This window comes from Diadema setosum, chromosome 1 (assembly GCF_964275005.1).
Source record: "Diadema setosum chromosome 1, eeDiaSeto1, whole genome shotgun sequence".
Taxonomy (NCBI): domain Eukaryota; kingdom Metazoa; phylum Echinodermata; class Echinoidea; order Diadematoida; family Diadematidae; genus Diadema; species Diadema setosum.
In genome coordinates, this window is record NC_092685.1 from 41,155,437 (window position 1) to 41,174,687 (window position 19,251).

At 41.4% G+C, this 19,251-nt stretch overlaps 1 protein-coding gene across 1 annotated transcript in view; it reads right to left on the reverse strand.

Moving 5' to 3' along the window:
- Positions 1 to 2,263: 2,263 nt before the first annotated feature.
- The window catches only part of LOC140230574 (RRP15-like protein), a 30,842-nt gene continuing 13,854 nt past the window's right edge, over positions 2,264 to 19,251 (reverse strand). The window contains exons 2-5 of the mRNA XM_072310726.1: positions 9,089 to 9,366; positions 8,614 to 8,708; positions 4,074 to 4,281; positions 2,264 to 3,767 (exon numbers count right to left, since the gene is read on the reverse strand). Coding sequence (XP_072166827.1) covers positions 3,597 to 3,767; positions 4,074 to 4,281; positions 8,614 to 8,708; positions 9,089 to 9,366 — 752 coding nt within the window. The 3' untranslated portion in view covers positions 2,264 to 3,596. The remainder of the gene's footprint in view (positions 3,768 to 4,073; positions 4,282 to 8,613; positions 8,709 to 9,088; positions 9,367 to 19,251) is intronic.

Genomic DNA, 19,251 nt, shown 5'->3' on the forward strand with positions numbered 1-19,251 from the left:
CTTGGGAAATGCTGTTAACTGTGTACAGGCCATACCAATCAGTGATTCAACTCTGCCACGGTATGAACACATACCATAACCTGTGGCAAGGGATTAAGGAGGAGCATGTCATTCAGCTCTTTGAACGTGGTTGCGTGGATGCCACAAAAATATCCGAAGCCATGAAGCCCATTTTGGAGCCTTGAGAAGGAGGTGCTTGAGAGAGGAGATTCAAAGAGAAAGGAGAGTGTCCCCAGAAGTAAGGGCTCCACCTTTGCCACCAAGGGCAAGGAAAAGAGCAAAACAAAGTATCCTGGAGTCCCCATCAAAGGGCACAAGGAAAATGCAACAGGTCGGAGCAAACCCAGCTCAGTGTGCAGGGTCAATTCAAGGAAATTTCCCAGAAGAAATGCAGTCTCTGCTCAGCTACTGAATATCGGCTGGAGTTATGCCCAGATTTTGCAGCTAAATCCATGGTCGACCGCAAAAAGTTCATTCAAACGAAGCAGATCTACTTTGGATGCTTGAGGAAGAATCGTTTCTCCAAGGACTGCAGAAATAGACACAAGTGTGAAGCGTGTGGTAAGCAACATCCTACAGTCCTGCAGGAGTATCGTCTTGAAACAAGTAATAGCAGTGCAAGCGCCCAGAGTCAGAAGCCCAATGAAGTTGAGGGATCTGGTCAAGCTACGGCCACATCTAGCCAAGAACAGTTTGACGAGCATGTAAGCACTTCGATGAACATACTGGTGTGGATTTCCACTGAAGCTTTTGATTTATGCCCTCCTGGATACTCATTATTTCATTTCTGTTGCTCTCCTACCCTGATCAGAGGCGCCGAGAATTGCGGGCAGTAAGCGTTATCGAAATAATATAATTAAAAGATAATGTGTATAGCTTCCACTTACCATTTGTGAGCAGCTGCACACTTAAGCAAGATTCCTTATTTATCCTAGATGATGTAGCTCAGAACCAAAACAAATCACATAATCAAGTGTCTTGCTAACACTGACAGTGATGAGCTTGCAGAAAAACTGAGAAAGCAACCATTCAGCCTAGCTACCGACGGGAGCACTGACATGGACAGTATAAAACTTTATTCTGTTGTGGTCAAGATGTTTGACAATTCAGTGGGTGAGTACGGTGAAATAGTATGTCAAATCTTAGCCATGAAAGAATGCACAGAGCAGTCACCTGGAGAAAACATATTTCACATACTGGACAATGAACTCCAAAAAAGGAACATACCATGGAGCAATTGTGTTAGTTTCGCAACTGACAACGCTTCGGTGATGATGGGCAGACATCAAGGTGTAGCAACTCGGATCCTAGAAAAAACCCCAAACGTTTTTGTGGTCGGTTGTGCTTGTCATTTAATTCACCTGGCTGCAAAAAAAGCATACAAGAGCCTCAACTACCAGTTGGACAATTTGCTGGTAGAAATCTGGTATTACATAGACAAAAGTCAATTACGACACAAGCGTATAATTGATCTCCAGAAACAGCATGGCCAGGAAGTGAGGAGAATCTTGAAACATGTGCCAACCAGGTGAGTTTTTTAAAATTATTATTATTAGTGAAATATCTACATTGTTACTCTCTAGCTGTTCTAGTCTTTAAAAAAAAAAAAAAAAAAAAAAAAAAAAAAAAAAAAAAAAAAACCTACATACCTTTTTGCCCAGACAGTGTACATACAGTATTTTGCCATTATTTTCCTCATGATCACTGATTATTTAAATCATTACACCTGTACAATCATTTTAAGTTTTTGAAATGACAGAATAGTAGATATCAAAGTCTTGAAAATGGGATGAATCCTGATGATCAGGTGGAGAGTCGAAGGAAAGTGTCAAGAATGGAATTATGATTGAAAATTATAATTTATTCAATTAAAAGTTTATATATATATTTTTTTAAGTTAATTATTTTCTGGAAAGTTTAATATCAATTAAGCTTTAGAGAACCAGTATCTTAGCTTCTCTTTACCTTTTTTACTTCTGTCATTTGTGTCTGGTAATGGGAATAAAACTGGTCTTGGTCAAAATTATAAATGTCTAGTTAATAACAACTGTTATATTGATATATCATAGCTTGCCCTTGGCAGGCACGTATAAAGACCTTTCAGTACCAGCACCACAAAATGCCATTGACATTGTACATGAATGCGTTGCCAGCAATTACAACAGAACTTAAACTGACTGCTATGCACAAGGTAAAAAAATCAGACTGGCCTTTGGCAACTAGCGCCAAGAAGTTTGCATGGAAACACACACAAATATATCACCTCTAGTTCCATTCACCTGACGAGCAGTTGCAGCAAACAAATACAACATGTATCAGAATGGTTGCAATTGTCCGAGTCCATGTTTTGACATCAAAGTCTGAGAGTACAAAGGTCTATTCCTCATTAAAAGTACCAGAAAGTACAGGATTTATTTGGATACTTGCAAAAAAAAGTTGTAGCAGTAATGTTACAGGAAAGATAATCTGTTGTGACTTCCAAGATTGCCTTGTCTACAATGATGGCCTCTAAATGGTGATACTATGTAACTATGACAGGCATTTGATCACGGGAGGGAAAGCACTAACCTTTTCTCCTGAAAAGGGAACACAGTGTATCTCATTCTGTGTTTATGTCTATGTTTGAATATATATTTTACATATGTATTTTAATTTTCAATATTTATGTCTATTGAACCCCATGGAATAACAGAATCATTCTAATGATGAATCTAAAAAGGGCAAACCATCCATTTGAATTCTCTGATAATTTCTTTTTTTGTGGGGGGGGGGGGTTTAAAGTGAAAGGGAAAATAAATAAACAAACTATAAACCTAGGTTACAAATCAAAAAATGCAGGACAAAGCTTTCAACAGAACACGGCTTTCAACAGACATCATCTCAATTTCATTGTTAATGTGCATCCCACTCAGTCATTTGATGAATTAACACCCAATATTTTATGATCTTAATACTACTATCATACAGAATCGGATGGTTGAACAGGAAAGAGTATAAAGGTTAGGAATCAGCACTGTAATCTTACTCTTCATCCAAAAGGTTTGCTTTCCATCTAGCCTTACATCTACAAATTTGCACTCAGTAGCTCATGGGGGTCCCAAAGGTTGGCCACATAAGGACATACATCAGCCCTGGGATCAATATAATTTATATTGATTTAGTTAATATTATTGATGTAGTTTATATTATTGATGTAGTTCTCTACTGCAGTGATATTCTTCTTTAGAGTGTTTTGGTATTCACGTTCAACAACAGCAGAACTAAAAATGTTGTGACTCTACCATGCCAGTAATGGACACCTGCCTTTGCAATTGAAGGTGAAATCAGAATGCAAAGCCTCCACAGGACACCTCCTGGAAGTTTTGGGAAGGTAGACATGAAAATATCAGGAAGGCATAAAAACTTAGCAGCTCTCCTGCTACTGGCACAGACGGGGAATGATGATGCATCTACGAGTCAAGAGCAAAGACGGTCGATGCTCCTCAATACACACTTCCTGGGGTTACTTCCAGAAAGGCCTCTGACCTGCAGAGCAAAGAGCTTGCTTGAAAAGCCCATAACAGCGAAATTGTCAGTGTTGATCAAAATCTCTCCCATCAGTCCGAGTCCGACGAAAACCCGCTGTTCTCCTCATCTGACTTCCGGTCGTTGTCGTCGTCGAGGTCACTTTCATCGCTACTGTCGTCCTTGTCCCAGTCCTTCATCTTGGCACCAAGCATGAAGTCATCTCGAAGGACCCCCCACGATGGATTCTCCTTTGTTGCAGGCTTCTGGGCATAATGCGAAGAAAAATACATAGATCATACCCTTAAGAACACGCAAATATAAAAAACTTGTATCTCAGCATTGTTTTGTGTCTTCTATCACTTGCTTGAGATTAAAGGGATTGTATAGTTTTGGTTGAGACCTAATTTCAGGTTTCTAACATTTTTCAGTGAGATAATGAGAAACTTCTTATGAAATATGAAAAGCATAGATTTCTACATGCAGGACATGGTCATAGTCCAATCATGGGCAGCTTGCTTTGACAGTTGGCATCTCTGCACTTACACAAGAAATTATGCACTACAAACCTGTGATAAGCTAAGTCCTGTCCCATTCTTTGGGTTTGAGTCTGTCTTTGATGGAGCTGGTGTTCCCCTCAGCATGTCCAAGAAATCTCCCTTGGTGAGGGAGGCCTCAACTTTGGCCCGTTTTCTCTGGGACCCGCCGACCTCTTTCAATTTCTCCTCCCTGGTCTTCTGCTGCTTTCTCACAGCATTGAATAACTGCACCACACCCCTAGTGAGTGGAGACCAAAAGCATTTTGAGTAATAGACTTGTGTCTGTGATGTCTTCAAATTCTATGCAAGCTTTGTTCACACAGCTTACCAGAGGCTTGCCCTACAATAATTGATGTATATTGTATGCTCAGTGAATTTCTGCCAAAAAACTCAATAAACCTTTTCTTTAATGTACTGAAATTCATTCATGGCTGTTTGTTTTGCTACACCCCAATAACAAACCATTTCATTCACCTGTTCCCTCAAATTAACCCTAACTAGGCCGGGGGGGGGGGGGGGGGGGGCCTCCGAGGCCCCCCCCCTCGACGTTCCGCGCGATGTATCGCTAACGCGAAAAGCTATCGCCGCGGCGTTTCATGACTTTTTTCTGTCGAGTCTCCCGCATCTTTTGACACCAAATTTGCGATGCCCGGGCGCATGGTTCCGAAGTTTCGCATAAATATGTACATGCATGTCAGACCAAAAATTGCTCAAAAACGTGAATTCGTGTACAATTTCAATGGAAACTGTGCTTACAGTCAAATTTCATAAAAGCATGATTATTTGGGGGTTTTATTGATTAAAATCAACTAATAACATATTTTCTTGTTCAGAACAATGTCGCGGACAAGTTTCATTGAAAAAACAATGAAAAACATAAAGTTGAAAAAACAAGGAAATACATAAGAAATTCAAAAAACAATAAAATACTTAAGAAATTTTTTTGGATGGCTCAATTTTTTTTCTCTTATATTTGCTTAGGACACTAAAAAGAATATTTACACAAAAAAATGTGCCCATTTCGGGCTTTATTTAGTGATTTATACCAAATTGTCTGATTTCATGCATCATTATGCATAAATTAGCATAATTTAGCATAAATGACAATTTTTAAAAAATCTAACTTCGTAGTACTTTACATTACATCATAGGCAATGTGTGTGCCAATTTTTGTCGCGATCGCGCGGTCGACGGCCGAGATCTGGAGGGGGGGCCTGGGAGGCCCCCCCCCCCCCGGCTCTATGATCTACCTAAATAGCCCGGCCTAGTTAGGGTTAAGTCTCTTGGGCAGGAACTTAACAGGCTCGGCGATATGGTGCAATTATCTCGCCAAAAGCTTTTGACCTCGCTGCCTAATTTGCATAAAGTTAACAACATGTTTATGCAAACCGCTGAGGAAGTGTTGCAGGACAATCGCAATAACTTGCCTTAGAAGTCATCAAATGATAAAATCTATACAGCAAATTGCAAGAAAAACTATATCTAACTTGCAATGTTAGTTATTTTGTGTTTTATCGCGGATAAGCCTGTGAAAATAACATTGAAACTTAGCTTCCAAAAAGAAAATTTGGTCTCTAAAAATGACTTATTTTGTCACATTTTTCTTTATTGTCAAAAAAACCCCAAACTTCAGTATTTGACTTGTGATAGTGTGTCCATTCTATGATCCTAATACAGTGAAACCCCGTTATAACGAGGTCCGTGGGACCGGCGATATTACCTCGTTATAACCGGTACCTCGTTATAACCGTACGCATCAAAAACAAGGAAAAACATAAGCACGACGTCATATACCCATGAATGAAAATTAAGAACATCCTTTGCATTGTTATTATACAATTATGGATCATTATTATTGAGAGAATAAAGGGAAATTATTTGTGAATTAGGCGAAAAAATAGGGGCTGAAATGAGTTAATTCTTTATTGTAATTCTTGTTTGTTAAGTTTTTTCTAAACACCAGCGCAAATAGAATAACATACAGGCGTTGTTTGCCGTAACTTGCGACGTATTTTTACGCTGTTGGTGCCCAGCGAGAATGCGATGATTTCATGAGTCATTTCGGTTGTAATCTTGTACAAAGTATGCTCGTTGCGCCCGAATGGATTAAAAATGCGTTCTTTATTTTCTTCCGAAAATCTCTTCTCGTTTTGTACAACCGTTCTTGAAAAATATGCGACAGGATTGAATGTGGAAGGTTGCCTTCCTTTTTACGCAAATCTGTACCTGGTAGACCATTCTGAAAGAAAGAAAAATCTTCATTGTGAAATGCAGTGTTAAACTTGTGATAATGAACAAACCCAGATCTATTCAAACTACTAAATGCGTTTGTTTCTTTTTCTGATTTAGGTTAACATGCGTCATTCAACTTTTTTTACGCTACTGTTACCTGGCGAGATCGCGATGATTTCCGAGTAACATACATGCGTTGTTTACCGTTAATTTGCGAGGTATTTTACGCTGTTGGTGCCGAGCGGGAATTCAATAATTTCATGAATCATTTCGGCTGTAATTTTATACAATGTATGATCGTTGCGCCCGAAGGGATTAAAAATGCTTTCTTTACTTTCTTCCGAAAATCTCTTCGCGTTATTACATCCGTTCGTGAACTGTTGAATGCGTTTGTTTCTGTTTCCGAACACCGATTCAGTAGGTTAACATGCATTATTCAACTACATATGTGTATTTTTACGCTACTGTCACCTGGCGAGATCGCGATGATTTCATTAATTATTTTGGCTTTTATCATACACACTCATATTTAGATCATCATTTGTTGAATGATAATGAGCAAACCCAGATCTATTCAAACTAATAAATGGGTTTGTTTCTTTTTCTGAACACCGATTAAGTAGGTTAAAATGGGTTATTCAACTATTTTTGCGCTACTATCACCCGGCGGAATCGCGATGATTTCCCTAATTATTTCTGCTTTAATCATACACACTCATATTAAAATTATCATTTGTTGAGTGATAATGAACAAATCCAGATCTATTCAAATTAATGAATACGTTTGTTTCTTTTTCTGAACACCGATTAAGTAGGGTAACATGCGTCATTCAACTATTTTAACGCTACTGTCACCCGGCGAGATCGCGATGATTTCATTATTTCGGCTTTAATCATCCAAACTCATATTTGCTAACCAGCAAAAGAACTGGAAGTCGGAACTAAAATTGGAAAGGATATGATGAGTTGCACACATATTTTAATTATCAATTTTTGGCCACGACATGAAGAGTTTTTGAATGCGTTATCTACTTTTTTTTCTCGTTGAGCTGTGGTCTGACCTAATATCACGCACGCGTTTCTCGCGAAAAAGAAAATCGAATGATGTTTAATGATTTAGTAGGAACATCGGAAGGCATTCCTGTGTCTTATTGCGTGAATTAGAAGAAAACATGGAAGGAACGGTTCTCTGCAAGACGGGAAAAGACGTGGATAGCGTGAATTCGGTTTTCAATTTTTCGTTTGTCGCATGTTTGAAAGTGGCAATTTAGTCAAGGAATGGAACCTCGTTATATCCGATCAAATTGCTTATGTTTTTCTTTATCATGATTTACCGAAATTGTCCTCGTTATAACCGGAATCTCGTTATAACCGAACTCGTTATAACCGATTCGTTCTGCCATAGGTTTACACGCAAAGGAAAACGGGACCGACGCGATCACCTCGTTATAAGCGGTTCCTCGTTATAACCGAACTCGTTATAACGGGGTTTCACTGTATCTCTTTTGTTTGTAATATCTGTTGCAAGGTTATGTCGGAAAAAAAAAATCGAGATCACTGTCATTTGTGACCCATGTAAAATCCATAGCGTAAGCAATATGCAGTCCGATATATCGGTTTTCATGCTGCATGAAACAGTTGAAGCACACTGCACGGTTCGTCTCTCACCCACTCACTACTCTGTGGACCAAAACTGAACCCTGTCGCTGTGCGTTTAACAAAACAATGAGATACATTTCATATAAAATGCCTCCATCATCCATTTGTGCCTTTACATTCTATTTGATGTGCAGTTCACTCTGTCAAGAGGAAGGGAATTCATTTGGATGAAATCAAAAAGAAAGATAGGGGAACCACTGATGTCAAAAGGAGGTATCTGCATATCTCATAGGCCAATCGCTTTGAACGCACCACACTACTATCTCACAACACGTGATCTACGTGACGATCTCTGTTTAAAAATGTGTGCAAATTCACATTGAGTGTGTGCGGTAAGACAGCGACCCAGCGACTTCACTTGTTTGCACCGCATGAATGGGCCAATGAGATACTGTATACGCTGAATATTTCGTGAGGTTTTTATTTTCACAAATTTCGCGAGTCAGCTGCTATTCACAAAATTAAAAACACACGAAAATGTTGACAGTAATGCCGATATGACTGTGACGTACGCGTATACATTTCTCAGTTCAGTACAGGACTCCACAATCGTGAATTTAACCACTTGCGAAATTGTCGGGAAGTCCCGATTCACAAGAATTTGGACTCGCGAAATATATACAGTATCCAGCATATTATCTCCTATAGAGATCGGGGGGGGGGGGGGGGGGGGACTCACTTTGTTGCGATTCTTTGAAGAGCCCTCTCTCTCTCCCTGTCCGTCACTTTTGGTATTGTCCTAGCCATGTTTTCCCACTTCTTCTTGCTTTGTTTCTGTAAGGAGAAATGAAACAAGCACATAACTCAAATGACATCACAAACTGCTTTCAAAAAAACAAACACCAAAACAAATGTGGAATCTTAAAAACAGGTACGAACAACAAGGCCAGTGCGTGCAACAAATATTGCTCTCAGAGTCTTGTGATAACATGCCATCTACAAATATGATATTGCAATAGATATTAATATTTACTACTACTGCCATGTAAAGATAAGTAGAGTACACAAGGGTTTGCCAATTTCTGCAGATTGTAAAATACACTGGTCTAGAATTTAAAAAAAAAAATAGGCAAAACTCATTTTGGTTGAAACTGAAAAAATTGCACACATCAAACATGTTTTAATATTCAAATCAACATATATCTTAAGTTTACCTCTTTTAATCTCTCCATGAATTCTTTACGCTCCTGTTCTTTGGCTTTGGCATAGTCCTTGGACTTGGCAAGCACAGCCGAGCTTCCTTCTGGTGCTTCTTTCCGCAGAATACTGGCCATGGCATCAGCCCATCCTCCTCCTCCCGGCATAACTTCTGAATCATCTTCATCCTCTCCATCTGACATTTCATCTTCTCCATCACTTCCCCTCATCCGTTTAGCTTGTGTCTTCTTTTTTGGTGGAACTTGAAGAGATGGTTCCTTTGCAGGCTCATCTTCTGAAGGGAAAAGGAGAATAGATTCAGTTTGATTTGTCAATTAATTGTTGATGTTTATATGCTTTCAAAATATAAAACAAATGTTTAGAGAGGAATAAAACCAAACATACAATTGAACTGAGTGATTGCAAAAGTATTTGAAGAACACATTAGTGAAAGTTTGAGGAAAATCAGGCAATCTATTCATCTATTGAAAAGTTATGAATTGTTATAAATTTTGGTGTAACCACCGCTGGATGAGACGACCACAATTACAATATTTTGTGACATCATATGGAAACCAATATAGAATGATGTAAAAAAAAAAAATATAAAAAGAAAGAATACGGTACAACATAATGTCATTCTTCAATATGAAAAGTACACATTCCCTCAACTTGTTACTAACATATGTGAAGGTAAATCATTCCCCTTGCTTTAGGAGGTACAGAGTACACTGCACATGAAGTGGTCTTCTATTCCCATTATCAGTAGGGGCACAGGTCCGAGAATGAGGATCGTCTCTGAATACGAGGATCGTCTTTGTACAAGAGGATCTTCCCATTAAATGAGGACTACGTCGCAAGCTGCCCACTTCTCGGTGAGTGGCATAATGATAAATGAAGACACATCCTTTCAAAACCAATATCCCTTTCATATTGGCATCCTTGGATGTCATGCCAGACTCGAGTCTGGGATGAACACGACGTGACTGGCCTCCCAAATCCTTATGTAAACACGAGGTAAAGCCCGTGGTACCCTGTCATATTGATCTCGAACACGGCATGAACTCGGCACACGTTCCCATGGCAACCCGCTCGGGACACGGTCCCGTGATTACTGGCGGCCAGCTTCCCGCGCTTTTTTTTCATGAAAGCGACAGTCTGGCAGTCCACCAAAATGCTGAATCCACCAATTTCTTCAAATGCATTACAACAATACATACATTTTACAGCTGACAGCAATCAGTACAGTGTATGTATAGCCACTGATGGCAGTCATCAGTATTCATGTTGATTACTAGCGCAGACTGACCATAGAGCTGTATTTAGAATACAGCTCTATGAGACTGACCCAATTCTAAGCAGGTACACCTAATTGCCGTGCAATTTTACATGTGAAATGAGTGTAAAAATTGTTTAGACATGAATAAAACATGAACTATATCATTATGTAGTCAAAACATTTTTTTTTTTCATTATTTAATCATTTGTTGTTCTTACAAATTTGATACCTCTGCAAGTCGGCGAACAATTTGCCATGGCATATAATATACGATAAATACACGATCATTGTATGTTGACAAAGCACACACGTGTAACTGTGATAGTAGCGCGCGCTCACAATTGTGTTTATGCGAGATTTCCGGTTCCCGTTGTATGCCGTGTCCGTTCATATTGGCAGCGTCTAGCACAAACACGTCACGTCCTCCGGAGGACGCACGTGCCGTGTTTGTGCTAGACGGTCTAGCACGAACTTCACGCCGTGTTCATCCGCTGTTCGTGCTGTGTTCACGCCGAGTCGAGCTTTTATATTGACAGTGGTCTGGGATGAACACGGCACGTCCTCCGGAGGATGTGCCGTATTTTTGCCCAATATGAAAGGGGTACAAGATAGGTTTGAAAAACGCAGACTGTCTCCAACAAAAGAAAAGACGCACAAAGTGTGGCTGTCAGTTATTTCTGGCTTTGATCTTTGTACAAGAGGATAATGTGCAATAACGTAGATTATTACCTATATGAGGTAGTTTTGCAGGGCAATTGTAGTAGGTATTTTGGTTGGTCGTCAAGGTCAGCGGGCGATATTAGTGCGTATCACCCTTCATCCAGGTCTCGCCATTCACTTTACATGTTAACATTTCAGTCAATCACAAAGAGGAGACATTCACAAATCTTGGACACACGCACTGCTGAAAAACGCCGATAAATCAACTCATACAAGGTCGACTACTTCGAGCAGCACTATGCGTCAAACAATGACGAGTCCATTTATGCTCAATAACTGCACAGTGACCATCACTTTAATATTACAACTCTCCAAATTTAAACAGAAGCAAAAACAAAGTGTAAATACGTTCAGATTATTGAAGTTCCCCTGTTACATCTACGATTATGTATCTTGGAAGTTGGAGTTGAATGATGTACATTGATGAACAATTTTGCAATTATTTGACATGTTGGTGATCATCTACAGGTAAGTCAAATGTGGCTTGATCTCTATCATAGTGTATAGCCATATTCACATATCTTCCTAATTTACCTAGGGGATAGGTAATAATTATGATATTGACTGGCCTTGAGGGAGATACCAGAAAATATTGCCCACAATGAAAAAATATTGCCCTTGTCTTTGACTCCAGCAATATTCTTTCAGTTTGACCAATATTTTCTGGTATCTCCCTCAAGGCCAGTCAATATTATATAATCATCTCTACTTACATTGATTGTCTGTAAATACTGAGATGCATGTTTTACTGTAGATCAACTCTGGTCATTTTCTTCATTTGTAGGGAACAGCTCTGTATTCCTAGTACACCACAGTCAATCGCTTTCTGTGTACCCATTCATGTATACTTAGAAGAGTACATGGACACGTACTGCTGCTGCACAGCAGTACATGTCCGTGTGCGTAAATCTTGCGTTTCTAGAGGCAATACTGGTCAAGTTTGGTTAACAAAATACTCTTCTACACAAATGTGAGTATTACAATGTAAAATCTTGTTTCAGGTTTATTTCACATCTTAAAAAAAAACAAACAAAAAAACAAATATATAACATATAAATCACATACAATATTTCATGTTAAAACCATAACTAAAATACAATTGGAGATATTACACACAATAGCTGGAAATGTATTATTGTAATAATGTATACTGTCAGGATGGAAAATGTATTTCCTTAGGTTTACAGAAATATGTATCGAATGTGCTTTATGGTAGATCACAGCAGTTGTATCTTTTGTTACAGTAGAACAGTATATTATTTACATCAGTGGAGCATTCGGCAAGATATGGTGGGCTTGGAAATTTGCATAGTTGTTTATTTATCTTATGCAAATTATTAGACCATAGGTAAACAGCTGACACACAACCACGCTCCGCGCGCCGCGGTCAGCATAGACGTAGTACATTAGGTACGGGGGCCTATGTAGTAGGGATCAGTAGACATGTGAGATGTGCGTAGGGACTGTTTTGAGGGTGTACGATAGGATAGATTAGTACATAGTCCAGCAAGGAATGAGGTGCGTAACATAAAGTGTAGCTAGGAGAGCATGAAAAGGAGGCATGGACGATCACGACAGGCAGGCCAGCTCTTATCAAGGACAGTGACCATGACGCTCGTTGTGCTCAGGGCTTAGCAGTGGAGGTCGATGATCTGGATCCGGCTGGGGATGATGGACGAGCTCGAGACATTTTGCGAACACAGCATGTCAGCAGTGCAAGCAGTGGTGTATTGGACGTGTGGCTGTGGGTTATTACAGCGTACAGCCAAATAATACAGGCGTCAACTATCTAAGTTGAGTGCTCACACTGTATAATGAGAATTTCATACTCACTAGTCAGTCCATATACCTTTGAAGTTTGGTATGCGATTGTATAGAGTCTAAAGCTCCTTCACAAGACTATCATTATTGTAACGAACCCGGAGTATCCTGGTGCAGAATCTACACTACACATGGGTAAATAAACAAGGTGGTGTTGAATGGTTAATCAAACATTGATTTGTGTGAATATGAATTTAATTGTGTCTACATCATGGGCCTAAGTGTGGCAGTGTAGCGATAATTATCCAGACGTAGACAATTCCACGGTGCTGACCCGTCCTTTTTTTAGATATTGCATAGAACCGCGTGTCATAATCGAATCTATACTTCTCTTTTTTTAATCCTGCAATTGATATTAGTTCTGTTGTTATCCCGATGGCAAAAGTGCATGATATCCCCAGATATAAGGATCAAACCTGTAACAAATTGATCACTGTATCCAACTGATCACTTGATCACTGTATCCAAGGATGCACACCATGACATTGAAGTTGAGTGCAGAAAAATCCTCAACAAGCACACAGTGGACGTTTTTTTGACAGCGGGTGACGCATTGAGAGCAGGCCTGTGTGACACAGAAATCTCGGCGCTCTACGATCAAGACCTAGAAGAGGATATTGGAGAGGACGTAAGCCTGCTTAAACAAGCATATTACGAGGAAGGCTACTGTACAAGTCTAGTGAATTCTCAAAACACCTGAGCCTCATAGCCTACACTGCAGTGAGTTCCATCATTAAGGAGATGTCTTGCAGCTAGAGTGACATGACCATATTGACTGCTGATGAGGCCATGTTCAAATTTGTTGAGAGGTACATCGGGCAGGATACCATATGTACAATCAGTAACAAAAGATTGGCCAATGACCAGGTCGCCGCAGGACTGGCCAGAGACTGCGCGTCTGCAGGGACTGCTGCGTGTTCGCACGGTGCCCGTGTCATCACAGCCATGTGCACTACAGTTAAGCTGCTTGGGGAAGGTGACTCCGTATGCGCTGCATTCCACGCATGTAAATATGCTACTGAAAAACTGAGGACGTCTTCTATGACATCAGAAGCCAAATCGGCTCACCATGATATAGAGTTCAGCTGCCACGTGCCAAGTAACTTTGATTGTAGCTTGGGGTAACGGCCTTTTACAGAGTTGGACCCTTCTTTTTCCTCCAGTATGCATCAGAGATCCTAGATATGGACCATTCTTCAATTGCACAGGTCCTAGAGTGCATGGTCTTTTGGGACAACGCAAGCATGTACTATAAGAATTGGCGAGTCACATCTGGTACCATAGCAGAGTCCGAGAAAGTATTTGACGCATTCAAGTGTGCAACTAGATGGATTGTGCGCCAACTCAAGGCTCTAAAACCCTTGGACAAACCCATCGTAGCGATAATGGTAATTGTTAGTACCGGTAGACGAACTAGCAGGTCTAAAAAAAAATAAAATAAAACCACAGAGTGACAAGGTGATAGGTCACTATGTGACAATTTTGGAGGTCCAACCGAGACCTGCTAAAATCTATGTGTTGTATGTGGTGTAAGGCCTACAGCCAAGGCCGGTAAAGAAAATTAAAGGCCCATATGCAGTAGCCAGTGCAATGTCCCGTTGCAGTTTTAGACTCTAGAAGCTATTGTTTCTTGGTGCTGTTGGTGCACTATTGATACAGTGTTTGAGGTGATGCTTTGTATTAATCAAGGTGATGCTGTTAGACCATATTTCATGCGGTGACTGCATGTTGAGCGTGCTCAAGCTTCAAAGCTGTGTGAGGGACACATTGATGTTGGTATTGGTGGTAGTTATTTTCCATTCAACACAAATACAACAAATAATTCATGCAATGAAAACAACTGAAATGGGAATAAAGGTATTATAATTGTGAGACCTACAAGAGTACAGAAAACAGGCTCCCGGTCCCTCCTAATTAATAGTCACACACTCATATAGTCCCTCCACAAGATTTCAATCCATTCCTTCTATACAAGAGTGGTTTCAGCCAGAGCTGGAGAGAGTTTGCGGAACCACTGACTATGCAAGGCATCACATTCCACTATGATGCTTCACACACCAACAACTGTTTTCCTTCTCTCTTCATGGTTTCAGCTCAGCGTACGAGTGTGATCACAACCACCCCTCCTCCTGGGACGGGGCCTTACAAATTGGTGACCACAAAGGGACTGGTGTGTTCGCGCTGACTAACTTCAATCCAGATGGGCGACATCACCAGACCAGTAATACGCATCCTCCACTGATGGGCAAATGTTGATGGGCACATTCAGGTAGGTGGCAGATAGTTGGTTGGTAGGTCCTGAGGGTAAGGGTTGTGGGTAGAGTCAGGTTTGGGGCAAGCGAGTGGGATTCGTTGACCCAAGGGAGTACGGGAACCATAGAGCCACCAATATGGAATGACTTACGCCATGGTCAAGCAAAAGATGGAGAGCTACCAAGAGGCTATCAACCTTCTAAATGATGCCAGCCCTGATGCACTTCTCATGGTGTGTCAATGCCTTAAGTTCGCGGGTTACGACAAGATCATGGGATGGAAGGAGAGGAAGATGGGGCTCCTCCGCAAAATACAAAGGTTTCTGAACAGTGAGGATATAGAAAAAGAGGACGATCAGGGGAAACGTATTTACGCAAACATCGTAACCCTCTTAAGAGGCAGGCCGAGGAGTGGGATGAGTCAGAAAGTAAACCCGAAACAAAGCCAAGTGCATCCTCCATCAGCCCCCTGAAGCCAGATACAATAGGTCAATTTGTCCATGTCACCAAAAGCGACTTTAAAATATCAGGCCAGATTGGCGAACCTGGACATAAAGACTGACTATCCTTCTCTAGTTTGATCCACCAGATAGAGAGCAGAGTAAAAAAAGGACAAGCAGATGAGGACATTGTGGAGGTGGTCATATGTGTGGTGGCACCCGGATCAGCCCTACGGAGTTACCTAGACGGCCTCTCTCCCGGGTGCTGAGACGGATGCTCAGGGCCCACTTCCAAGAAAAGGGAGCAACCGACCTCTACCATCGGTCATCTGCACTCATGCAGGAGTATAAAGAGTCGACGCAATCTTTCCTTGTCTGTGCCCTTGACTTAAGTCAAAGGGTAATTTTCGTGAGCAAAGAGGCAGGGTTGGAGCTAAAATATGACCAGTCCCTGGTTCAAAGCATGTTCCTTCATGCTGTACTCACAGGGCTGCGAAGCGAAGCAGTGAGGAACGAGGTCCGCCCCCTCTTGACTGACCAAGGAACAACAGATGAGGAACTCTTTGAGAAACTGAACAGAGCTGCCGGATGTGAGACAGAATGACAGCAAAAGTTGGGTATGCCCTCCCGTAAGGCAGCCGTAGTATAAATGAAGAGGCGCCTAATGAGACTCAGCCAGCCACTTATGTCAGAAATAGCAGAGCTGAGGGGAAGAATGGCTGATGTTGCCCTTATTAAGCAGCAGCTATCTGAAATATGGGACACCATCAGGAATGACCAGACCACATGCAGTGACAGCCGACCAACAAGAGGAATATGACATGCTTGCAGGAACTGCGAGCACAACGATACCAGGGATAGCTGTGACCATTGTGTCGGGTGTGGCTCAGCAGAACATTTTGCCCGGGGATGCCGGTAGCGGTACACCCAAAACCAGGTGGGAAATGGAGAGAGGTTGCTGCCAAGGGACGAGCAGTAACCTCCACACCACAGGTACGGAAGTCCCACCTTCAGTGCATTTTTCCCACTCAGCAAGCATGCATCACACGTTTCGTTGGGAAGAAATGCATCGTGAACTGCATGATTGGTGGAGTTAGGACTAAAGCTCTGTGGGACATTGGTGATCAAGTCTCCCCGGATCCATGAAGCTGGAAGTCAGCCCATCTACCAAGTATCAGGCCCCTAAGCGAACTATTAGGATCTAATGACCTCACTCTCTCTGCAGCAAATGGATCCAAAATCCCCTTCGATGGCTGGCTCGAAGTGGACTTCCAACTTACCACTGACCCCCAAAACAAAATCCCTGTACCAGTGCTTGTCACTGACGCCATCCATGAAATACCCATCACTGGATACAATGCAATTGAACAATAAACAACTAGTCCATGGCAACACTGACCACTGTGATCCTACTCATCTTGTGAGGACAGCCTTCCCAGATCTGAGGAAAGGAGAAGCTCATACACTAACCAACATTATCCATGGGGAGTATCCTTCAGAGCTCGGCCGTGTCTCTGTTGAGAGGAGGAACCATATTATCCCCTGTGTCCATACCATGCATGATATCTACCCTCATCGATGACCAAACCACTGCACTGTTTGAACCCCTTGACCAGCAACATCTCCCTGATGGAATGGTAATTGAATCGGCTCTAGTGTCAGCGAGACGACAAAGAGGACAGCTTTGCAAGGGTTGTGGAACATATTTATCACCTGAAAACATGCACATTTTGCTTCCATTGTCCCTAAGAGAGAACATACTACTGTATTCATACACAAGCAGCAAACAGTGGATGTTGCATTCCCCATTTGGAAGGAAGCCATTCTATCAGTTCTTACCGCAAAAGTTCTAGGCCAAGGAAATAACAATGAAATAGTGCCATATCCTGTTTGACACTGGAGCTCAGATTACACTCATTAGTCTCACTGATGAGATGCAGTTGAAAGGGAAGGACATACAATGTATCTATTTCCATTACCAAGCTGGGTGGAGAAGAGGAAGTCTTCCAGACGAAAATGCACAAAGTGCCCATCAAAGCTGTCTGAAAAGGAACTCCAGTCCATTCAAGTGTCTGCTGTTGGCTGTGCATTAACGACAATATTTCTGAGGTGCAGTAGGATCTGTGGGACGTCACCTTGGATTCAAAGAAGAACTCAACAGAAATGGTGGGGCTGTTGACATTCTGATTGGAATAGACTATTCAAAGCTTCATTGAGGTGAAATGAGAGAGTATAACAATTACACAGAACGTCATACTCCTCTAGAATACACACGACAATGAATATGCATGTGCAGATTGCCCAGGAAATTGATTAACAGAGTTCTGGAGCACAGAGTCTATGGGAGTCAGAAGTGCAGAGTGCCAGTGCAGACCATTTGGAATGTCAAAGACTGACAAGGAGGAATTTGACATCATTAACCAGTCTGCCAAATGTGTGGATAAACAGAGATAAATCTCTTATCCAAGGAAAAGAAATCCAGCAGACTATCCACATAACCGGTGGCAAGCTGAAATATGCTTGAGGCCACAGGAGGGAGGCTAACAAAGAATTCTGAGCATGCTGCAGCATACCAAGTGCATATGAAGGAGATGGTCAAATGATGGTTTAGCACAGAAACTATCTGATGACAAGAACATAGAGTTTGCTGGCCCCATAAACTATATTTCACACCATGCAGTAGTCAGACCAGAAAAAGAAAAGCACTCTAGTATGTATAGTGTTCAATTTGTTATCCTGCTTCCTTGGTCATACCTTGAATGACTACTTGCACAAGGGACTTGATTTGCTTGATTCACTCTTTGATGTCCTACTGAGGTTCCAGGAACATCCAGTTTTAGTACAATGTTTGTGGTGACATTTCCAAAAGGTGCCATTGAGTCCTAATCCCAGAAATGGACCTTAACAGCTCACCATAATCTCTGGAGAGATATAAATTTCAGTCAGAGGCCAGGTGTGTACATCAAGACAGAGCTGACATTTGGAGATAGACCTGCTCCCGCCATGGCACAAATTGCACTAGCGGGGAAAGCAGAATGTGTATCCTCAAGCAGCTTAGGTGCTAAAGGAGAACATATATATGCAAATGATATTTTTGCTTCAGTTGAAGCAAGAGAAGCATGAAAACTAACAGAGGAAATGGACAGAGTATATGATAGCTGAAGGAGGCTCCCATGTGAAAGGATGGATGTCCAGCAGGCCATTGAAGGTGGAGAGCAGTGTTGGTGGTACAGGATGGACCACATCGTGACCTTTGCATTGCTTTTGACGACATAGACGTCAGAGAGAATTCAGCCAAAGTTGTATCTGGAGAACCCTATTTTGTTAACCCCACCACTTATGCAACAAATGTAGAAGTTCTTTGAAATATTTGCTGTCACGCAGGCATAGTGCAAATGGTGGAAAGGATCGACATTGGTTATACACGTGTATATAGAATGTAATGGACTTCCATACAAGATCACAAAGGATATCACTGACAATGTGTGGTGGTGTTCTCGTCAACTGTCCTACTATGGTCAAGAAAAACTGAGAACCTCATGTGCCACAGTCTTGAAAGGGCACTAGGACTAGGGAGTTCGCTTGGATTGTACCAGTGGTTGGACTATTCCACCTGGAACTGAATATAGCAAGAAGTTTCATGTCCCCGAATTAGGATATTTTTATTT